We start from the raw sequence: 25,907 nt of genomic DNA, 5'->3' as shown, positions 1-25,907 counted from the left end.
TTTCAAGGCCTTGCTTTTATACTGACAATGTTACTTGCTAGGGACTTCAATCATTATATGTGTTCAGTAGTACAAACATGACCATTGAATAAAATGTGGTAAGAATTAGAACAGATTTTCTTAAACAAACAAAAGCAGGTTCGTATTTAGTTAAATTGTTTTGCATGCATTTACTTTGCACTCTGTTGTGTTTGTTGTTGGCATCGAATAAAGATAACAAAATCCCTGCAAGTCAAAGAATTGCGTTGTTAATCAAGTTCTGAAAACACTTTCAAATGGTTTGTAATGACACAACTGACAGAGAGATAATAACTGTTTTGTTGCTAAGCAGGAATTGACGTTACTGTGTTTAAAAAATTACACAGTGCGTCAGTTAACATCTGCTAATAGTGCTGGAGTTCCAAGAGCTAAAGTAAAGACTAGTCATTTTCAAAATTTGTTAAACAAACCTGCAGCTAATATTTTCATAGTATGTTTTCTTGAATTTATTTTATTTATTTATTTTTCAATTAGTGCATGGTTTATTCATGCTCTAAACATCTCCCTTAATCCCCGTTATCCTATATAATAGAAATGCAATCAGAAAATATAACTAGATTTATATATTATTTGAGGTTTGACTGAAATTCTACGAAGCCGTATAGTATGGTGAGGGGTTACAATCAAGCAATTACGGTTTTAAAGACTAATCCAAAACAGTATATGTAGTGACGTAAACACTCATTATTATGTATGACTTTAGATAACTACAATCAAATATAGTCAACCTTATAGTGCTTGACATGACAGCAGTCGACTGTATAGTGGCAGTCAACCTTATACTGCTTAACATAATATCAGTCAACCTAATACTGCTTGACATAATATCAGTCAGCCTAATACTGCTTGACATAATATCAGTCAGCCTAATACTGCTTGACATAATATCAGTCAGCCTAATACTGCGTGACATAACAGCAGTCAGCCTAATACTGCTTGACATAACAGCAGTCAACCTTATAGTGCTTGACATAATAGCAGTCAACCTTATAGTGCTTGACATAATAGCAGTCAACCTTATAGTGCCTGACTTGATAGCAGTCAACCTTATAGTGCTTGACATAATAGCAGTCAACCTTATAGTGACTGACAAGATAGCAGTCAACCGTATAGTGCTTGAAATGATGAACAGTCAGCCTTATAGTGCTTGACATGATAAATAGTCAGCCGTACAGTGCCTGATGTGGTAGCATTCAACCTTATAGTGCTTGACATAGCAGTCAACCTTATAGGGCTTGTTATGATAAGCACTCAACCTTATAGTGCCTGATGTGACAGCATTCAGTCATATAGTACTTGACATAATATCAATCTTTTACGGCTTGACATAATAGCAGTCAACCTTATAGTGCTTGACATAATTGCAGTTAACCTTATAGTGCTTGTCATGATAGCAGTCAACCTTATAGTGCTTGTCATGACAGCAGTCAACCTTATAGTGATTGTCATGACAGCAGTCAACCGTATAGTGATTGACATAATTGCAGTCAACCTTATAGTTCTTGACATAATAGCAGTCAACCTTATACTGCTTGACATAATAGCAGTCAACATTATAGGGCTTGACATAATAGCAGTCCACATTATAGAGCTTGACATGATAGCAGTCAACTTTATAATGCCTAACATGATAGCAATCAACTTTACAGTGCTTGAGATGATAAGCATGATAAGTAGTCATGCTAATAGATCTTGAGATAATAGCAGCCAACCTTACCATGCTTGATCTGATAACACAATTATAGTGCTTGACATGACAAGCAGACAAACTTACAGGTCTTGACACGATGGCAGTCAACCGTATATTGCTTGACGTAATATAGTCAACCTTAAAATACTTGACAAGATATATTTGGGGCTTTATTGCAGCGACATGAATCAGGAGAATCTTCTATATCGACCAGAGTTCACACCATGCAAGTGTCCGCTGACTGTGTGATACATTCTTATCCAGGGTATCGATTAAAACCCTGTGAGACAGACGATTTTGTTGTATGCAAAATCAGTTAAGGAACCTTATTATGAAGTACCACCAGCTAAACTCTTGGACTTTTGAGGCAAAGCGGTCCATATGACGAATTTTGTCTCCATATTTGAACTATATTACATATTTTACATGTAGTCCTTATTTTATATACATTCTGAAGGATTTTACAACAAATTTCATTTAGAACCTATTATAGTTCATATTTATTTTTATTTGGAACGGTTTATCTCCTTTATTTAATTTGTGCAACTCATAATTATTTTTACATACTTATAACTTTGCTTTTAATTGGCAACATATGACCATTATCGTCCTGATATACCGCTAAAGGTTACTACATACATATATGCACGCGTACGCACGTGCGTACGTGTGTGCTTGCGTGCGTGCATGCGTACATACATACATACATGCATGCATGCATGCATGCATACATACATACATGCATACATACTATTATCCCTGGCTAAGTGTTTGCGATATTCTGATAATATGGAAAGATAATATTTGTCTTCTTGCGTCAATATTTATTTTTTCTTCAGTATGCTTTCTACACACTGCTAGACTGATCTCTAAGGCATTCTGTATCGGATCTCCAGAGACCCACTTTGTTACATGTACTTTGACACTCACCTGTTCCCTAGAGACTTGAATTTTTTTACTAAACACGATCCACGTGACACTCTCATACAGAGGCGGTGTTGTCAGCGAGCCCATGTACGTCCAGTAGCTTAAAGTGTCATCTGTACTTGACAAAATGGAACAATACAAAAAAATTACTCAAAAACATATATAATGCAAAATGTGATTCTTAGAAATTAAACCATGATTTTTATATCAACTTAGTATTGAAAGTTGTATCATGACATCTAAAAAGTACCCGAATAAGCGCATCAACCATGACAAAGAGTATCAGACCCAAAGATCAATTCTGTGTTAGAAATAATACATGTTACGACCCTAATTAAAGTCCGCTGATTTATTTCAATGACAGCACAGATATAAAGTTGTGTCATTGTTTACAATCTTCAACGTTTCATCACTTTTGAGAGTGTAAGAAAAACATGTTTTAGCTACAGTTGGAGTTCAAAGTCATGATCCAATTTGTCTAACCTCAAAGCCATCGTTTGCTCGACATCAATATTGACATTGCCCCTGTTCGGACTTTATGCTGTTCTGTAAATTTAAATTTTTGTATAACAATATACTAATTAACTTCATTAAATATTTCCTTCATTTTTTACACTTTTATAAAATCCACTGCATTACTTATAAGTTCACATACAACAAAGCTGTTTTGATTAAGAACACAATAATAGCAACATTAACGAAAACAACAGAGAATCAGCATAGGTTACGTTGCACGTTTTAAGAAATAATTCTGTCTGAATAGAATGACTCGCATTTTAGTGCAACTGACCTTTCCGGAACTGGGGCCGAATCACAATTTTGTACTTTACCAAATTACGCTAAAGCCAACAGACTAAAATCAATCAACAGAATAAAATATAATTTTCTCCAGAACTGCAATAGAATGCAATAACAATTAATTGGATCAATTAATGTGCAGACATATTTAAAAGATTCAAACATTTTATATATTTTATAATCATCCTTTTCTGTATCTGTTGCAATACTGCATCATAAACGAAGAGTTTGGTTGCATTTTGCTCTAGTGTGATTTGCTCCAAAGTAAAGCTTATCTTAGAAGACTGTGTTGGCGTTGTCTTATGTCGTATTTGACAAAGATTTCGTCCATGCACAAGGACCTACTTGCCACACTTATAAAAAACGAAGCTTCCTTCAATTTGTTTTGCGCTAGGCAGAATACATTTCTGCACATTTTATTTTCAAATACTTATTTTATTCAATTTTATTTGCATATATTTTAATTCCTTAAAACTGAAAAATGGCAGCAGTCCTCTGGTTGTTGCTTCGAATGTAAGATGGCCCAAAAAGTTGAAAACAAAGTACATCGCTTTTTTGCTCCTAAGGTGACATATCAGAAGTGTTGTACATTATTATACATTTCAATAATACATAACTGCTTGAACGTTAATTTCCTTAACACTGATAAACACACTTTGGAATCAAAACTAGTTTTATAGGCTCACTCGTATACTGATTTCCACTTCTGAGAAGATATTAAATGGGAAATTTTATCAGTGCCTGCCACCAGAGATAATTATTTTGTAACTGACCAGACAATGATCTCCAACATATGCCTAATCATAACTCGCTGATTCATCTTGAAATAACAAAGCAAACTCTTTCGTAGTTCTTGGGGAAAAAACAGACAAATAATGACTCCAGTTATGGGGTAAGGCCTGACAAAATTTACCATGTTCCTAACAAATTGTAAGAATCGAACCATGCGTATGTGTCATATTTGCAATCTAGCAGTAACCCTAGGGTGAAGTAAACACACCAGAGTGACACCTATGCAATCAAACTGTGTACGTCCAAATGAATTTTGATATAAATTAATGCATACATGTGACAAATTAACGTGTACACAAGTTGCATATGTACGAAAGAAATATTGTCTAAATCCGATTTTAAACACAAAAACCAAACGATATTTCAGCACAAAATTCTTTAAGTATGCACCAACAGGACTGATCTATTTAATTATTTAATTTAACAATTAAAGTCAATAGCTGTGAATGCATAATGCACGATTAATAAAATCATGGGTTTGCTATGGGTTTCCCCTGTATGATATTTATGATTCCATTATACAATTTAAGTTCTTTATTTTCAGACTTTCGTAAAAGTCCAATGCATTAGTTATACAAGCTATACAGTGAGGTACGCCATGGCTGCTTTACTCCCAGCATGGACAAAACATATCAGGCAATCCACTTAGGTTAGGCTGCATTTTCTGGCAATAGTTGTAAAAAACTGGACATTTTAGTGCAACTCACCTTTCTGGAAACGGCTGAATGAAACATGTTTCTTTTGTTATTTTACTGACAAACCAGAGACTGAACTCAATACATTTTATTTTCTGTTAAGTTTTAATGCTGCTTTCTGTTGAATTCAAGTCATTTTTCTAACTAAGTTTCAAATCTACATGTAAAATCAGAAAAGCATATCGACGGTTTTTCAAAGACTACATCAGGATGCACAAAAAAAGAACAACAAACAGCTCATTTGCTCAATTAGTTTGCTGACAGCATATTTCAATATTACTCATGGCTGAAGGGGGGTGGGTGTCTTTTTCAAATGGCAGTATTTTAAAATATATAGTTTATTTGAGTAAGGTTTTGGATAAACTTGCGGAACTGTCTGAGTTATGATACAAGACATTTATAAGCGCAGTTAATTGTACGACGATTCAAATATGCTTCGTGAATTATTAAGTCAAATTGCATGCTTCGTGGATTATTAAGTCAAATTGTATGTTTCGTGGATTATTAAGTCAAATCGCATGTTTAGTGGATTATTAAGTCAAATTGTATGTTTCGTGGATTATTAAGTCAAACTGTATGTTTCGTGGATTATTAAGTCAAATTGCATGTTTCGTGGATTATTAAGTCAAATTGTATGTTTTGTGGATTATTAAGTCAAATTGCATGTTTTTACATATGCGTAGGAGGATGAGTTGCAACGTGACAATGTTTTACTGGTCGAGCAAGTTACACATCCAATGAAACTTTTAATAACAGCAGTGGATACAGTAATATACATATGCAAGGTAAATACAGCAATATGCATATACAAGTGTCACAAAGTCATACATTATCATTTTCGGACCCCAATACAAGAATTATATCAATATGAAATGGTATCTTGGCCCGTCATGTTTGCCGGTTACCGATTCGGCAACACACCTGGGTCACCGGATTAACTCAAAGCTGACGTCGCATGACGCAATACTCGATGCATGCAAGAAAAGGAGAAAATCTTTTCACGGTCTGTTTAGTATTGGCATTAAACCGAATGGTTTAAATCCTTTGGTTGCTGCAAATGTAATTAAAAAGGTAATTTTCCCTTCAATGTTTTATGGAAGTGAATTATGGTGTAACATTTCAAAAAGTGACCTCACTTTATTGGATAAAACTCTGAGGTATTTTGCCAAACATTTACAAGGTTTTCCAATACATACAAGATCAGACATTGCCCTGGGAATGCTAGGATGGACATCAGCGCAGTCCGAAATTGATAGAAGAAAATTGATGTTTTTACACAGATTGTGTTTGATGCCTAACAATGTACATACTAAACGTGTGTTTAACGTTGCGTTATTTCACTTCATTTTGAGCGGATGCATGTCAAGCTACGGGTTAATTTCAAATTTATATTATACCTCAAAGAAGTTTGACTTGCTCGGGTATCTAACTGCTTATTTACATCATTCTGAAATTCCAGATAAACATAATTGGAAAGAAAGTGTAAGGTCAAAAATTGTTGGTCTTGAAAATAGCCTCTGGAGAGTTCGTTATGTCTAATCAAGCAGATTTTGATAGATTCTCTTCGATTCACGAATACTTACGACCTGCCTCAGTGTGGCAGTCCGCTAAAACCAGACAACACACTAAGGTATTTACGTATGTAGCTAAACTATGGGCTGCTGTTCCACAAACACAGCTTGATATGTGTATTAGATGTGGGAATGTTTATACAGACTTGATACTTCATTGTTGTGTTAGTTGTCCTTATATGTCGAACTTTAGAAATTCTTTCTGGGATTTCCTTACTGATAAATTTCCCCTGAGCCTGCTACATTACATTATTTAATGCAGAAGATGAGCTGCAACTACAATTTCTTTTAGGTAAAAGGTTACCATCAGGAGTAATCGACAAAGAAAACTCCAAGCTATTCGTCCTGTATGCAGCATACTTTGTCATGCAGTGTGCAGCTATCTTCTGTAAATAAGGTACTGAAACTTGCAACTTATGAGTTGACGAACACTTTGTTGATTGATATTGTGTAAGAATTTGTATTCTAATATAGAATTTTTTTTAAAAAATATTTATTGATTGTATTCAGATGATTTATTCTTATATCATGTATTCTTCCATGGAAGGAAATAAAGATGATGATGATGATGAAGCTAAATACAGTAATACGCTTATGCCAGGGTAAATACAATAATACACCTATGCCAGCTAAATAAAGTAATACGCCTATACCAGGTTAAATACAATGCTATACCTATACAAGTTAAATACAGTAATACACCTATACAAGATAAATACAATAATACACCTATACAAAATAAATACAATAATACACCTATATAAGGTAAATCTTAACGGCAATAATCTTACGTATGTCAACACTGATACTTATTTAGGTCATATTTTGAAATCACATCGGTCAGATAATGAAGATGTGATGAGACATTACCGTTTTTTTGTGTACGCGAACAAACATGCTTTTGCGTAAATTTAAGAATTGTTCATTGAATATAAAAATTAGATTATTCAAATCTTATTGCTGCACCATGTACTGTGCTCCTCTGTGGACAAACTTTAGTGAATCTATGAAAAGGAAACTAGTTATTGGTTATAATAATAGTCTTCGTTTTCTATTAGGTCTTCCTAGATGGAACAGTGACTCCAACATGTTTGTAAATCATAATGTATTTGGTTTTGATGAAGTAATGAGAAAGTATGTATTCTCAATGATGACAAGAATATCTAATAGTAGGAACTGTATATTGAAATCTCTTTGGAACTATGACAGTGATTTAAATTGTCATATTATTATCAGATGGAACAAACTACTTTTTAAATGTGCCATTTAAGTTCATTCTTAACAATGCAAGGCGTAGTTAATTGTGTAGATGTATCTGTATACTTGTACGTATGATATATATATATATATATATATATATATATATATATATATATATATATATATATATATATATATATATATATATATATATATATATATATATATATATATATATATATGTGTGTGTGTGTGTGTGTGTGTGTGTGTGTGTGTTCTTTTATGTTTACAATGCTTTTACTTTATACTTGAATTCAGATGTATGGATTATGTTAGTCCGAAATAAATAATTCTTATCTTAATACAGTAATACAAGGTAAATACAGTAATACAGCTCTACAAGGTAAATACAGTAATACACCTCTACAATGTAAATACAGTAATTCACCTCAACAAGGTAAATACAGTAATACACCTCTACAATGTAAATACAGTAATACACTTCTACAAGGTAAATACAGTAATACACTTCTACAAGGTAAATACAGTAATACACCTCTACAAGGTAAATACAGTAATACACCTCTCCAATGTAAATACAGTAATACACCTCTACAAGGTAAATACAGTAATACACCTCTACAATGTAAATACAGTAATACACTTCTACAAGGTAAATACAGTAATACACCTCTACAATGTAAATACAGTAATACACTTCTACAAGGTAAATACAGTAATACACCTCTACAAGGTAAATACAGTCATACACCTCTACAAGGTAAATACAGTAATACACCTCTACAATGTAAATACAGTAATACACCTCTACAATGTAAATACAGTAATACATGAAATATGCCATAAGATTAATGAAACAAGTAACACAGTTGCTCAACAGTCAGAAATACAATCTTAAGATAATGTATAGAATAATATTGGGAGACCCGTAATAATTGCTTTCTTTGAGGAGAAAAGAAGAAAGAGATATGGTACCTGGAAGTAGGCAGGTAGGATTAAAAGATTCTGCTAATCTTGTGGACTGTCCCCTTTGTCTAATTTTGATTGTTAAGTCGGTTATACGTTTAAGACCAGCATGCTCTTTGCCAATCTATAAAGATAAATGCACGAAGTTAAGGTACAACTTGGAGACCAATGAAGACAGTTGTTTTTTGCTACAAAGTTATCATTCTTGCGTCTAATTGTTCTCTTATCCATTTTACATTATATTCCATTTATGACATTGATGTAATTCAGGAGAAATTTATCAATGGATTCCGTTGTTTATGACGATGTTACACTTTAACGTATTCTAAAGCCGTCTTCACTATGAACCCTTGATAAAAAAATGTTTACCGGTACTTTCCAATTCGGTGTCCCGAGTGGCCAAGTGGTTTAACTCATTCGGCTCCAATCCCGCCTCTAGGCGTGATGAGGTTGTACCCTATTTCCGAGCTCTGCAGCATCAAGGTCATTTAGGATACATCAAAGTGGGTGGTATTACAAAAAGGCAGACCGATATAGCTCTACAATGATACCAAATAATCTGGAAGTTCTAGTTTCACTACAAAAGACAGAGGGAAAAAACAAATTTTGAAACCTTTTTTTTTTTTTTAACCCAAAATTCGCTCGTGGTCGGAATGCGATTTTGATTCCGGATTTTAGACCCTTTGGCCTCACGTCTAAGGCAGACCAGTCTGAACACAGACAGGTGAACCTTCGCAAATAATAGGATAAGGTGGGCATTTGGAATAAAGAGTGGTCTCCATACGAAAATGATGGGTCTATTAAACACACACAAGGAGAAGAAGAAAAATAAATTCCAACTTCTACCCTTCTGCTCATGCGCAAACAAAATAACCAATGGAAAACTATGTTTCTAATACAACTAGGCATTAGTCTCATGAAAAATCTGTTGAAAGCCGATGTATTACGATGTATTCAGAAATAGTCCCCAAAATGTCGTTCCTACACGCATTTCAGGTGAAAACGACAAAAAACCTCCGGGGCCGAATGAGTTAAAGCGCTCACCGTTCCGGATCATTGCCATTTCACCTCTGTCTGCGTGGGTTCGAGTCTCTGATTCGCAAATGTGGGTACGTGAGAAAGCTTGTCAGTAGCTTCTCGTGGGTCGGTGGTTCTTCTCTAGGTTTTCCTGGGTTTTTCCTCCACCATTTAAACTGGCCGCCATGTATCGCCTCTCTTGTGCTGAAAAATGGCGTTAAACCCCACTAAAACAACAACTTTCTGTTTCCAAAATAGAACAGGCTTTTTGTGATGATTTTAGGTAGAAAATATATTTTCACTGCATTAATAATGATAATATTATTATTGTATAAAACCATAAAAGTATTGAATATCAAATTATAACATTTCTTTTGACAGAGAATCCCCATTGCAAAAGAAGATGCAGACAAATAAAGTCAGAGACAAACAGACAGAAAAACTACAAACCGTAACCATTACTCCAAACACGGCCAAGCCGTCAGCTTTATCTATTGCCTCGGCAAATGTCGTATACTTTTCATAATTATAGTGGACCAAGTGGAGCTACAAGAAGAAAAATGATATAGACACATTCCATTTATTAAATAGTATTCACTTTGCCATATTCGAAAAGAGCTAGCAATTGTCATGCAATACTTCTTCAAACCAGGTCTTTGAGATGCTTTAATTTGTAGAATCATGGAGTTAAATGCCATCAAATTAATACCTCCAAACAAATTTCATTAACCCTTTACTTGAAATTAGACAGAAATATATAATAGATCTCACAAAACTTCGGTAGTCTTGTAAAGAAATTACAGTTTGCCGCTATTCTTTCAGACTAACATTTTGAAGATAAACGAAACATCAAGAGAGTATATATATATATATATATATATATATATATATATATATATATATATATATATATATATATATATATATATGGGGGGGGGGACGCTGTGTCAATGATCTACCAGGAGATGTATACATTTTTCATTAAAAGGCGACGAGGCTTGTCGAGTTTCCTTTTAATTAACAATGTATACAACGAGTGCTTTCTCATTGATACAGCGTACATACTATACATATATTTTATTTACATCACATACAAATACATAGACGAGAAGCAACTTTGTGCTGACAGGGTGAATGAAGTCCGCTACCAAATGTAGTTCTATCTTTGTGTGCCCATTCACAACCACCTTTTCATATTGATAAGTTGATTGTTTTCGTTTTTGATTTCCTGTTTTTATTCAAATTTATTAAAGTAATATAAGTTACACTAATGATTTATACCTGAAAGATGGTTTAAATGAAGAAAATAGAGTACTAGGCCTACAGAAACATCGATTGTTGAATATTGAACGGTCATTGATGCATTAAAATACAGGCGCAAGGAAATTAGCGTGGAATATAATCGAATATAATACGACGAACCAACAAGAGATAATTAAAATATTTTAATATATTTAAAGTTGATCTAAGTAATTATTCTGCTTTAATTAACATTACTACCGACCATAAATCTCTCTCTCTCTCTCTCTCTCTCTCTCTCTCTCTCTCTCTTCCTTCGGTTGGTTTGACTTAACATTTAACATCATTCTTCGTAGGTCCGAAGACATTGTGGTATTACACAAGCGAAAATCCTCTTTTCTCGGCTGTTCATGGCCTTTCGCCATTATCTTGATACGATGGTCAACGGGGGGGGGGGATGGGGGGGGGGGCGGGGGGGCTTTGGATATTTTCAGATTTAATAAATAATAACTGATTTTTAGAACCTTAGAACAACATCAACAAAGCATAGACACTTGATTCTGGTGAAACTAATGTGTACACTCACGATATAACATATGACATATATGTTGAGTGTACACATTAGTTTCCCCAGAATCGAGTGCCTGTGCAACAAAGACTTAAATAAATAACGTATGTGTGCCTCGTAACCAAGACGTTTACCTTACTGTGTCGACCGGAAATTGCAACTTTGTATTATTGATTATATAACACTTTAGAGAGGTCCCAAGGGAAGTGTAAACATATCGTTATGAAAAATGATATTGTAGGTTACTTGGTGCAATTTCAGTTTCAGGTTTTTTATCCAGTCCAATTTCTTTTTCTCTCTCCTCACTCCAGATTTCTGCATATTTTGTCCATTGTGCATGAGAGGGGAGGAGCAAACGGAAAAAGAAAGGATTGCGATCAAATTGTGTACCATGTTAAATTCATTTAGAAAACGGGGATGATTATTACTTTTTATCGTTATTTTCATGCGTCACTAATGATTAATGCGTGGAAATTCATAATTGATCTATAGGAATAGACCCAACAGCACACAGTTCCAAGAATGTTTATGCATTTAGCAATTAAAGTTATCGTAGTTAAGCGAGGAAAGTCTTTGTGAACTTTTGTCGTTCATCTCCACCCATGTCGGTGTAAACTTCAAAGGAACAATATTTCCGACCCAGTGAAATTAACCGGGGTATCTTAAAACGGTCCTTAGAAGCAAACATTTGAGCTACCAACCCTAACCACTTGGTAGGAACCTATGTCCACTTATCATATTTTCAAAGGGAAAATTGTCACGCACTGTCGTACACAGACTCTGAGCTGTCTAAATCTGAGGAACGAAATTATTTCTTAGGGAATGATTAGGGACCCTTGCCTACAATTGGGTAGAATAAATTAGAGCGTACACTTTAGAGCAATCTGACTTTGAAGTGACGACCCTATTGTAAATTTTTTAGTCTGGAAATTTCCTAGGAGGGGAAACTTTGTCTCAACTCCGTGGAAGCCTAAAGATTAGTGCTTTCCTCGTGAAACAAGAAAAGGTCTTTGTGTAAACGGAAAGGCTTGTTTAGTGCTAGGATGCACAAGTCCTGAAAATTCAGCGACGATTTTAGTTTCACGTAATATTCTATTATTTAATTGCTTGTTTTATGCAAATATGTTGGCAATGACTAGGTTTCTATACTATGTATCGTTTATTCAACTCATGGGAATGTGTTGATGCTAGAGATGTTATGCAGTTTATTTTATTCAATTTCATGGAAAGTGTTGATGATAGAATTGTTCTGCAATTTACCTTTATAATTTAACATTTCTTAGTTCATTGGTAGAATTGATTGCATGCGATCCAAATGTTCATATGTGTAAGATTTCATATTGTTATATGAAATAAATCCCTTTGTTGTTAGGACGATACAGATCATCGTGAGTTAACGATAATTACCTAATTATATCTGATTTTGTAATGCTTGGGTAATCTTGTAGTTAAGGAACGCCGTGAGTTACATTTCTTTTGAATTTCATGCAACAGTAATCGAACATATTGTAGCATATGTAAATTAATACGGTAATATTTAGTAGTCGTTCACGTGGTAATTTAAGACTTGCCACTGGAAAGCGAGGTCAATGTCCTACCGTACTAAGTCAGGATTTACGCGGTGAGTGGATATCCACAGGATCTGAATAACGATTAAGTGAATTGTATACATGTCTATAGAAGGTATACATTATTATAGGGTAAATTTGTCCTTTAAGGATCAGCTTTCAAAGAGAAGGACGAGACAGTCCGAAGACAGGAGTACGGGGAAAAGAAAGAATGAAGGACGAGGTCAGAATAAAGGACCAGGAAGTCCATGAAGGGGCAGAACCTAGAGTTTGAAAGGATGAACTAGGAGACGTTGATATATGGTCAAAGTGAATGAAGGTGAGGCAATCAATCGTGGACATTGAGCTCTCTTCACCTCTCGTTATGATGATGTAATAAATCCAAATTGGACACACCTGTTAAATTCTACTTATATAATCTAACTTGAATTTGAATTACCGTTTTAATTTGTTCTGATTAAATTTCTTATTTTCTTGTCAAATGGGGGCTCGTATTGTTTTTCTCCCCAGTATTCTTGCTCAGTTCTCTGTTGAAATTCCATTCTTCTTTCACTCCCGCCGGGCTATGCTATCGAGGGAGGTCATCCTCTGGATAATGCAGCCAAATCCAATTAACCACCCCTCTTTATAAGAGGGCGACGTTATATATATATATATATATATATATATATATATATATATATATATATATATATTCCTAATCTGAACATGTAAATGAGAAGTGTTCTTAAATCTGAACATATAAGTTATATTTTCTTAACCCGAACATATTAATGACGTGTTTTTTTAAAGGTATTAATTCAATATTTAAATTAAACGTTCTGGTGCTTACCCCCGAAAAATATTTATATGCTTTTGTACATAGTAAAGTCTTTTACTATATCTATTTAGCACTTTATTATATCTAAACAGTGTAATGTACAAAAGCTGGCATACCTCGCCAGAGCTACTTGTCCCGTCTATGGTGTGTTCGGAGCCCACGTCGTCAGTGGTTCCCCAGTGTAGATGGAACTGGTGTAGTCTGTAATTTCCCGAAAGAGGACCACCAGATATCACTAAGGAGAGGAAGTAAGAAAAGTGCTTGAAAACGGTGTGATGGTAACATGCAAGTAACTTGTATACCGATATCCTGTTTCTTTTCACGATAAGTTAATTTTTCATCTACATTTAGGTCAGTAATACCTGCCCAACACACATGGTTCCCATGATCAATGTCAGCAAGCTAATAATAAAGATGCGAACAGGAATTTTAGTGGCTCTTGTATCAAACTGAATTCTGAGAAGTTTTATTAAAGAAAATTAACCTCATCATTATTTTAAAGTTCAGCTATTACAGTTATTTATAACCAGACCTATGTATTGTCGTTTGCATGGATTTAGCATTAATGTGAGTATTTATTGACAAATTTGAGTATTTATTAACAAATTTGAGTATTTATTGACAAATTTGAATGTTTGTTCACAAATTTGAGTATTTATTGACAAATGTATTTGTTCACAAATTTGAGTATTTGTTGACAAATGTGAGCATTTGTTCACAAAATGTGAGTACTTGTTTACAAATGTGAATATTTGTTCACATATTTGAGTATTTATTGACAAATGTGAGCATGTGTTCACAAATGTGAGTACTTGTTCACAAATGTGAGTACTTGTTCACAAATGTAAGTACTTGTTGACAAATAAGAACTGTATTCGCAAATATGAGCATTTATCAAATAAATATAGAAATGTGTTTAACATTCCAAATTAAAGCATGAGATCGAATAATCGGGTCTCCTAATGAAGAACTTAATTATGAATTAAAAACCAGCTTCAATGGCCTTGCACTGGAAGCCCGAACTTAGAGACCAGCAATTAGAAGACGTTTAACTTCAACGTGACTTGGATAAACGCCAGATCCTGAAAAAAGTCTTACTGGACAGTACTTTCACGTTATGCTAGATTTGACGGACGTGAAGGGAAAAAAACAAGGCAATAGTATAAGACAAACCTAAATGACGCTAATGGATCAGACAGAACAGTATAAGACAAACCTAAATGACGCTAATGGATCAGACGGAACGGTATAAGATAAACCTAAATGACGCTAATGGATCAGACAGAACGGTATAAGACAAACCTAAATGAAGCTAATGGATCAGACGGAACGGTATACGACAATCCTAAATGACGGTAATGGATCACAGACGGAACAGTATAAGACAAACCTAAATGACGCTAATGGATCAGACGGAACAGTATACGACAAAGCTAAATGACGCTTATGGATCAGACAGAACTGTATAAGACAACCTAAATGACGCTAATGGATCAGACAGAACAGTATAAGACAAATCTAAATGACGCTAATGGATCAGACGGAACAGTATAAGACAAACCTAAATGACGCTAATGGATCAGACGGAACAGTATAAGACAAACCTAAATGACGCTAATGGATCAGACGGAACAGTATAAGACACATTATGATAGAGCTGATTGACGCCAAGGGATTAGACAGGACATTATTAGACTCGGTTTGATAGATTCAACTGCTGCGGATGGATACGAAGAAACAGAGTAAGACACGTTATGATAGATCTAACTGACGTGCACGGATATGAAGGATCATCATAACACTGGATAAAGAAAAGGTAACTACAAAATGTGTGTTATTTACTCAGACATTACTAGCTGATATAGTGCGTATGGGCAAACCTTCAATCGAAACATAAACGGAAAAGATGGCGAATGTGATAAATGCTCTTGACTCTGATTGTATCAAACGACGGAAGCATTTATCGGACCAAACGGAATATATGGCCAAGTCAACTGGCTCAAGGGAAGGAGTGACGCTGACACTGTCCACCATACTCAATACCTCCAATGAAGAAACTACATTAGTTAAAGATAACGGTGTAAGTGGTTATTACGACGATCAGAAACACTCAGCACGAGTACACACAAGGAACAACGAGAGAGAGAAGGTCATCATTAGCAAACAATCCGGGCACCTCATCGAAGGACGTGGATAAAGGAAACAAAACAGTCGATGTCATCACAACCAATAGAAACTGCAGACCACAAAAACGTGTGAGGAACTCTTATGAACATCGGGTTCTAATGTCAAGGATACCTGTTTATAGAACGAGAGAGGAGATGAGAACTTGTATATAAAAAACACGCTAAAATAAAAGGGGTAGAAGTAATAGACTCTCAAATCTTAAAGCATTGGCGAGTAAGAGGAGGAAAGGACAATTTTACTGCTTTAGTCACGGTAGACGAGTTAGACTTTGAGAAGGTTTTAGAGGAAGGGTTTTGGCCAAATTTTGTATGGGCAAGAGAATGGTATGAGGATTATTGTGATAAGGACATCAAGCAGTAATGGCGTAACAAAATACAGGAGCAGTAAGTCGCAAACATATATTATGGTCAATTACTTTATAGTCATTGCAATACGTGTATTGAAAATCTATTTATTTTTTTTTTTGAGTCAACAAATGTCTAGTCATACATTTCGTCTGATGACAAGGAACGTAAAAGGAGTCATGTATGGGTCACCTTACTTGTATTCTTTGCTAAATGAGGTAGATGTTGCTGTGCTTACTGAACATTGGCTTCTACCGGAGCAGCTCAATTTCCTAGACAATATACATCCAGAGTTGAAATCGTTCTCACGCTCTGACAATAGGCTAACAGTGAATTTTGAAGAAAGGCTAAGGAATAGCAATCCTTTATAGGAAATCACTCCGCGTTAATCCCATGTCGAGCGCTGCTCAGCGACAGAGTTTTAGGGATAGAGGTAAAATGTAACGATAGACTTAAATATTTTATATTCAGGGCACTTTTGCCTTCAGCTAATTTTCCTATTGCAAGTTACTCCGAAACAATAGAAGAACTGAAGGATCCGTTTGATATTTTATGTAAAGAAGACTTTCCCATACTCGCTGGAAACTTCATTGGTCAGTTAAGTTCACTGTTTAGCTTAAAAACAAATTGTCTAACATCAAACGCTAGAGGCACTATTCTAAAAAAGTTCCTGAGCGATAGGCATTTAGTATCTGTTAATAGTCAATCCATTTGTGAAGGGCCTGATTTTACCTTTTTCTCATCCGATGGCAAATCAAAATCTCTGATAGACCATATACTATTGCTAAAAAGTAAATTCGACTTAGTGATTAAGGCCGAAATAATAGATGATCATCCTTTGAACATTTCAGATCATCATCCTGTAACAATAGAGTTGGTCACACCTTTTGTACATAATACAACAGTGGCTGACAAGCATTTCATTTATTCCATAAATTGGAAGAAAGCCTCGGCAGAACAAATAAATAGATATAAGGAAGCAACACGCATTGAATTGTTAGCGCAACTACATAAGGCAGAACTATTGACGAATGTCGATATTGAAATTATTATTCAAGACACGGTAAAGATTTTACATGACGCAGCTTCTAGGTTTCTTCCCATAAAGAGGTTTTGCCCGTACGCTAACCCCAACTGGAAACTACAAGACGTAAAAATGTTTCACACGTAAATGCGCCTGAAATGTTGGGTATGGATTTCTAATGGTAGGCCAAGAGGCTGGGAATATATGTCATACGCGATCTATAAGAAAGCGAAGAAATTGTTTGCAAAAGAATTATTGAAAGCTAAAGAAATGTACGCTAGAGAACAGTTGAGTGAGCTTGAAGAGGCTGCAGAGCTCGATATTTCAACTTTCTATAAGTTTATACGGAATAAAATAAATAAATGTGATTACATTCACGAAATCGAATCAAACGGAAAAATTGTACGCGACCACGACTCTATTAGAGAGTTATGGGCAAATCATTTTTCAAATTTGTCACTACCTGACAATACTTATCTGTACAATGAGAATCAATACCAGATGGTCTTAGCAGAGGTTAGAAAACAGTATAGAAACCTATTCCCACTTTGATGAAGTTGTTGATCAAATTCCCACTAGAGAAGAAATCAGTATTGCAATTAGTTCTCTCAATAATGATAAGGCATGTGGTCACGACGGTATTGTTGCTCAGCATTTACTGTGCTTGAGGACACTCCAAGCAGTGTACAATTGCTTGAAATTATATTCACAAAAGTGTACGAGGCCGAGAAGTACCCGTACCACTTTAAACAAGGCTTGGTAATACCAATATTTAAAGGAGGGGAAAAAAACCAAATTAGATATGAATAATTATCGTGATATAACTATAATTCCAGTGCTTCAGAAAGTCATAGAACAAATTATATATAGTAGACTACTTGTATTTCCTAAGCAGATTTCTTTTCCAAATCCATTGCAAAAGGGTTTTAAAAACAGTTGCGGTAGTATCACTGCAGCGTTCTGTATTAAAGAATCTATATGCTGCTATATGGATAAAGATATTCCTGTATATGCCACATTTCTTGATAATGCTAATGCCTTCAACACAGTTTGGCACAACGGGTTATTCTACAAGTTGTACAGACTTGGCATCAAAGGGAAGACCTGGTGCATCACGAAAGACTCGTTTGAGAGAGTAACAAGTTCTGCTTTATTTACAGGCAAGCTGTCCAAACGCTTCGATATTAGGTGGGGTGTAGGACAGGGCCATATCTTGTCTGCCTGGTTCTTTCTTGTAATGATAAATTATTTGATCACGGAATTAGATCACACTTTGCGAGGTCTAAAAACTTGTTTATCTCCACCTGCCGTGTGTCTTATTAGCAGATGACACAACTGTAATGTCTAACTCGCATCATTCAATGCAACAGCTGCTTGATACAATTTCTAACTATGCGAAAAGGTGGAGATTAAAATATAACGCAGATAAAAGTTGCAGCATCTTGTTTACTAACAAAAGAATGACTGGTATCCCTTCTTTTCTGTTCGAAAATCTCCAATTCCGATAGTCAAAAGTAAGAAGCATGCCGTCATACCTCTAAAATACAACTTAAAACCAAACGACGCGATACAAGAAGCATGCGATAAAGGCAAACACTTGTTAAACTCTTTTTATTTTATTGGTATCAGAGACGGAGGAATGAACCCTTTAACAAGTCTGAAAATTTGGAGAAGAATTATTCTACCCTCGGTCCTATATGGATGTGAACTATCGTCGGGTATCACAAACTCCAACAAAGAAGAACTTGAGTTATGCCAGAGATATGCAGCGCGACGTATGCAAGCTTTCGATAAATATTCGCCTACGGAGGCAACGCCTAGTACCTTAGGACTCTGGTCAATGGAAGCATACCTAGATAGGATTAAATTGCTCTTTTTCAACGGACTGTGTAAGGGCGATTGGTCTTTAATCTGGAAAAAGATTTTCATAATGCGCTTATGTCAGTATCTGACTAACCCGCTAAAACAGACGGGATTTATACCATATATTGACAGAATAACTAAGAAATATGGTATGGGAAGTGTTCTTTTAGACTATGTAGTAAGAGTACAAACAGAAGAAAAAATTGTTTGCAATCGACATATTATTGATATTATTCAAAACCATGAATAAACTACCTGGAGAGCAAATATGGAACTAAGGGGTGATTTAATTCACTTCAGGAACGTTCATTTGGACTTAAAACCAAGTAGTATATGGTTTCTTGGCCGTCAATTTCCATCCATGTTATGGCCTCTCTCTGAAGTAATGAAACTATATATAATGCCTGTTTGTAAATTTATGATATGCAAACTCTATGGAAAAGAGACTGACGGCAGAGCGAAACATTTTATTTTAGGTTGCGAAATGCTACTTGTGGAACGAAACGTTTCCTTTGAGGGAGTGACTGGCTCTTTAGAGGTGAGAGACGGGGTTAACTTATTTAATCAAGAAGACGATATATTGTTGGAGACATTTCTTGGAAGCAGGTTTGACTGCATGTCGTCTATTGTCGATGATGTATCGGATAGACTCATGTTGGTGACGGCAAACAGCATAGCTTCATTCTACAATAAAATGTATGCCCTACTATCAACCAATTTATATATCTCATTTGCAAATGCATTAGTCGACGATGTATTTCTCTTGCTTGCGTTCTCGTCTATGCTGTGTCTCATGATCTTATGATACGTATAATCTGCATCTTAGTAACCTGGTATAATCTTTGTTGAAGAGGTAATTAAGTCATTTAGACAGTCAGTCATAGATAAATGAATGCACGCACACATACACGCAAACAAGTATGTATATCCATAAACACGCGTGTCATGTAGAAAGAACTACATATATAATCACACTTATAAGTTATCCATTTCCTTTTCGTTACTATTTCGAAGTTAATGTTAAGCACATAACAATATAGACGTATTAACTTTTCGAAATATTATCATCATCAAGCAATTGTTAAAAGATCAGTGCCATGCTGACACAGTACTACTGTTGTATTTTTGTCACTTTTCTGTTGTATTTTATGATATTGTATTATCCTGAATTTGATTAACCTGATGCAATCTCTGCTGAAGACGAAATAAAGTCAGTCAGTCAGTCATCAGACATACATACATACATACATACATACATACATACATATCCATCCATCCATTCATCCATACATACATGCATACATACATACATACATACATACATACATACATACATACATACATACATACATACATACATAGTAAATTGTAAAAATATAATAGCTTTATACCACAGCAATTTCCAACTGTTATAGCATCAATTCATTTTAAGTTCAAGAACAGTTCAATAACAAGAAATTAAGTTCAATAACAGTGCTTTCTCTCCAAAATCCACAATCAAGAAACACAGAGTTAGTGTCGCTTTAATTCTCATATTGGTCATTTATTTGTCTAATTGCAGCAAGAAGTACCTAATGCATGATATTGTCTATTTATGTATATTAGAAGTGTATCATCATTATATAGAAATTCTATACTGCTCCATGTATATTATTAGTAACATTGATAGAGACTATGGTCATTTGCATATATGTTTGTAAATGAAGATGGAAGTTTATAAAAGCATTTAATCATACAGTTCATCATAACTGACACCAGCCTTGTGTAAATATCATTCAGGCAGCAAGTTGAAGCAATTGATATAATGGTCCTATGTGTTTGTAGTTTATATTTCTGTTCATCTCTCATCTCCTTGATCAGTCATAATTGTTGTATTTTATCTTCCAATATATAAAATCCAGTACCAAAATTCTAGATTTGTATTTGAAGCAAATATCAAGTTTGAATGAATTATTGAGGTCAGATAGTTAAATAATTTCATTCTGTCACAGGTTTCCATCTGAATACCATCACTGGAGTCTCTACCTTTCAATAAAATAGAAGATGGAACTTTCATAGCAAAAGACGATCTTGTAAAGTTTATTAAATCTAACGATTCGATTCATGACAGGAAAAAGAATTATGAAGAAAGAAAATATTTTACAAGAATTAGAGAAACAGGATACTGGGATGATCTAGAGAGAAGAAAAGAAATTGGTGTCGTCGTCTTGAAATTTTAAGTTTGGGGCTCTATGAAGAAACAATTAAAAAGATACAACTTGAGGGGCTGAAGATTTCATCTTTAATTATTGTTTATATAACAGAGTTCACCGACAATGGAATAAAATCAAACTGTTTGAATGGCATTATAGTTCCTTTTGTAAGAAAGAAATGTCAGACTATGAAGATGAGCAGGAAAGTAAATGGAAATTCTTTGGATTATGTAAAGACTTGGCAGAAAAGGGACAAGAATTCAATCACTTGTGCTTGGAGGTCTGTCAACGGTATGTTGCACCGGAATGCAATAAATGGAATTACTATCCATCTGGAAAGTATCCATTGACCCGAGAAAATAGAAACCGACACAGAACTCGGTCTGAGAGACACACCTGCTCTTCAGTTTCAAAATATCATATGTTTGCAGTGTACAAATGTGTGTGCACATAGAGCAGGAATACACATTGGTATCAAATTACAGGAATTGCAACCACTAATTCAGTTGATGTGAAACGAGCTCTTCTCGAATTCGTAAAGAAAATATCTGATACTAGAGCTGCAAGTGAGCAATACGAAGATCTGCCAGACTTGGACGAGTTCATCCTAGCAAATTTCAAGGCTGTTCCGCATAGCATAAAGGAATATCTGCCAGACTTAGAAGAGTTCATCCTAGCAAATTTCAAGGCTGTTCCACATGGCATAAAGGAACACACGAAAGCTTCAGTTGCAGAATTTGCCGGTGTGAAGTTCAAGACGTCACATTCGACTGGAGAACAGCACAAAGAGTACGTATAAAAGGCGATTCTTCAAAAGCTGAAATGACACCTTGCAAATTTATGTCACACTGTTATGTGAGGAAAACTACTCCTTCATTCCAGACACACTCAAGGCAAATATAATGAAAACATGGGATTCTAAAGGAGAAATATATATCGTACACATGAAGTAAGAAAAAGGAGCGATCAGTCAAAAAAATTCACAAGCCCATTATTTTGGGAACATAGACTGGCATAAAACTTGTAAGTTCCTATTTAGGCAATCGCATTGATCAGCTTCTTCTTAAGATGATCTTGGAATATAGACAGTTAAACTCTGTACTTAATAATAATGTTCTCTTAAAGTTGAATTTTGTACAGCATACTTAAACTAAACAAACTTAATAAATAATTAAAAAAATGCAACATAAAAAGACATTACAGAAAATTATATAAACTATATATGTGTGTGTGTGTGTGTGTGTGTGTGTGTGTGTGTTAATATCTGATATATTTTATTCAACTTTATCATATATGATATATTTGTTTTATTTTCTTCTTAACTTCTATATAATTTCCCGTTTATCTCTTTCCGTAAAATGTGTATCCGCTTACAGCTATATCTTATAAAAGCATCAAGGACATTTTTCCGAGAATGCTGGTCATATTTCATGGTAATTGTCGCTATAAATCTTTATAAGTGTAATTGCCCATCCTCTGACGGGAGTCATAAAAGACAGTTCTAACATAAAAACAAAAGAGCAACAAAAAAAAAAGGGGGCGATGCTCGTGTTTAAAAGAAAGTTTGAAGATTAACATTAAAAATGGAATGAAATTCTTTTTAAAAAATGGTTTGCCGAGAGTTTCGAACTCGCGATCTCTTGTTTGCCAATCGGGACGGGACACAAAGAAAGAAAGACAAATGTGCGTGTGGGTGTTTATATATATATACATACATATATATATATATATATATATATATATATATATATATATATATATATATATATATATATATATATATATATATACAATGTGGGTATGTCAGAAGTCAGAAAGCTTGCCAGTAGCTTCTCGTGGGTCGGTGGTTCTTCCCGGAGTTATCCCGGGTTCTTCCTCTACCATTAATTCTGGCCGCCATGTATAGCCTATCGTGTGCTGAAAAATGGCGTTAAGCCCCATAACAACAACAACAATATATACATATATAATGTTATTTATGCAATAAAAACCTCTTGCTATAGTGTACATTACTGATGTGACACGTACAAATTGCTCTCGAAATTCGGTGCAAGGCGACATCTTGTTTCGTTATCTAAATAGCCAGAATCCGTTTTGCATATTATTGTGCACTCGAGTTTTCGTACTTTGATTCACGACACCGCCTCAGACAGGAAACAAAACTGAAGCCCTTATAATTTGTTTCGATGTGATAAGCATCTAATCCGTCCAGGTCATGTACAGATAGGAGGTAAGTACCTCAACAAAATTTGTTATTTTAATAGCATAAGGCTTGGACGAAACACACTCTTATAACTTAAGAGATACTACAGTAAAAGAAAGTTCACTTACACTTTGATACAATCACACAGCCAAACAAAGTAAACAAAATAAATACAGACATTAAAAAATCATACATTCAAACTACAAACTACCAGGATGCATTTGTATTTTACATTTCATTCAGTATTTGCTTGCATTCATTTTACAATCGTTGATATGAAATTGCCAGCACCATAACTTGATTTGTATCTCCAAGTTAACTTAGTAATCAATCCGTATTTCATCAATGTATTTAGATGGTGAGTAATCAATCCGTATTTCATCCATGTATTTAGATGGTGAGTAATCACTCCGTATTTCATCAATGTATTGAGATGGTGTTCCCTTAGTCAGTATGTTCACTGCTTGCATTATCTGAATGTGCAAAATAACTCAAGGGCAATAACTCGGCAAAATGTGTCAAAATCGTGCTTAATCTAGTCATATCTCCAAGATCATGTCAAACTGAAAAATTCAATGTAAATATGGTTGGAATTATTTAAAATGTAATTGTTTAAATATTCACGATTCATTGATATATGTTTGGTCCCTAGTGAGCATATATATGTATAAAATGATACAAAATCGTCGCGCTAATCGGACATCCTATAAATAAATCCTCATAGTATTTTATTATTATAATAAAAAATGGGGCTGTCTGAATATTTTATGTGCAAGCCAGTAATACGTCGATCATGACCCATTACTTAAAACAGCATGCTAATCTCTAAGTGATTTTCAACCGTTTTAAGAAGGAGCTTGACAGATAATTTGATTAAGTTTTTTTTAAAAAAGGTTACCGCCTACACAATTCGAAAGTTGTTAGGTTGTGTGAAAGTAAAGGATCAAAGCTCTCTAAATGATCAAAATATGCCAATGGCTGAATCGATGATCTTGTACAGATGAAACTTGAACGCATATTTCCAGTAACCTGTGGATGACAAAATGCAAAGGAGAGCCATGCACACGTAATGTATAGAAGGCATATTTTATCGGACAACACATGCTTTCGACCAGTATGTGTGTGTGTGTGTGTGATTTGGATTTGTAACGTAGCTTTAACAATTTTTCAGTCATATCGCTACGATGTCTGCAGTGTGGCAGTTTAAAGTGATGTCTAGCATTGGGCATCATGCCGCAGATACCCAGTCACATTATCCTGACACCAGGCCGACCAGTCCTAACACTAACCTCTTAATGCTGAGCGCCAAGCGAGGCAGCTGTTAGTACCATTTTTGTAAGTCTTTGGTGTGTGACTCGGCCGGGGATCGAACTCACGACCTCCCGCATCCGAGGCGGACGCTCTAACCACTAGGCCACCGGAGCGGTGCTTTCGACCAATTCAGTTCTAAAGAGAAATATATATTTTGGATAATACTATTATCTACTTGACACTTTGAAGATACCTGCATGCTTGTCTTATGTATTTATAGAACCTCACTCTTTTAGTCGAAACTGCAAGTATACTTAAATCAATTTGCGAGATCTGTTAAACTTTTGGAAGTATTTACATGTGTCCGTTGGGAAGATTGTATTGCTCAGATGTGTGAATGTTTCTTCGTTTTGCTACCAAAATTGTTTAGGATGACGCAAACGGTGTGTACATTGTATGTTTTAACCAAATGTAAACATCAGGGTCCACTTGCATTGTAGAGCTAATACAAGTACCGGATATGTAGCGACGAATATAATCATAAATGTAAGACATATAGGGCGTAAAGAGTACTCTGTGTACATGTACCTGGCATTTTAATAATAGTGACATACGGTTTGAATAAGAGGATTCTATGCGTATGGAGTACGAACCCTTTGGCCCCTTGCTGAGACAGCAGGCTTCAACAGGTTTTGTCTTGCTTGGATGACCTCCATTTTTACAAATACGATAATTTCACAATTGTCGGTAGAGATAATAGAGAACACATTATTGAACCACTGTGTAAATAAGAACGTCACTCTTCTTGAATAGACGAGACGTAACGGACATAATAACTTTCTTTAATACTCAAAACACTGAAATACGCATTGGTATGAAAATGACGCATTCTTTGCTCTACCTTTACTTTACTTCACCGGATCACATGTGCC

The 25,907-nt window shown here is 35.0% G+C and overlaps 2 protein-coding genes and 1 long non-coding RNA gene across 6 annotated transcripts in view; 2 read left to right on the top strand and 1 right to left on the bottom strand.

The window, feature by feature from the left end:
* Positions 1–25,907, bottom strand: part of LOC149787354 (carbonic anhydrase 13-like) — a 68,117-nt gene that overhangs the window by 30,765 nt on the left and 11,445 nt on the right. For all 3 annotated transcript variants that reach the window (XM_089977915.1, XM_089977913.1, XM_089977914.1), the window contains 4 exons: positions 14,028–14,146; positions 10,167–10,262; positions 8,709–8,823; positions 2,660–2,769 (listed from right to left, as the gene is read on the bottom strand). In XM_089977915.1, the coding sequence (XP_089834041.1) occupies positions 2,660–2,769; positions 8,709–8,823; positions 10,167–10,262; positions 14,028–14,146 (440 nt within the window). The remainder of the gene's footprint in view (positions 1–2,659; positions 2,770–8,708; positions 8,824–10,166; positions 10,263–14,027; positions 14,147–25,907) is intronic.
* Positions 10,274–20,009, top strand: LOC149787355 (uncharacterized). Its single transcript, XR_016425156.1, has 3 exons — positions 10,274–13,410; positions 14,004–14,159; positions 19,806–20,009. It is a non-coding gene; the product is annotated as an uncharacterized LOC149787355 (long non-coding RNA).
* The window catches only part of LOC149787353 (carbonic anhydrase 2-like), a 143,563-nt gene continuing 141,284 nt past the window's right edge, over positions 23,629–25,907 (top strand). Inside the window, exon 1 of one of the 2 annotated variants that reach the window (XM_089977929.1) lies at positions 23,629–23,751. The gene's annotated coding sequence lies outside the window, so the exon portion shown is untranslated. Of the gene's footprint in view, positions 23,752–24,628; positions 24,791–25,907 lie in introns of those variants that run through there. The other variant, XM_089977932.1, reaches the window with a different exon arrangement.

The sequence above is a fragment of the Sinohyriopsis cumingii genome, chromosome 12 (genome assembly GCF_028554795.1).
Source record: "Sinohyriopsis cumingii isolate HCF-2022 chromosome 12, ASM2855479v2, whole genome shotgun sequence".
Lineage (NCBI taxonomy): Eukaryota > Metazoa > Mollusca > Bivalvia > Unionida > Unionidae > Sinohyriopsis > Sinohyriopsis cumingii.
Note: the sequence above shows the minus strand (reverse complement) of the source record. Positions and strands in the feature narration are given on the sequence as shown.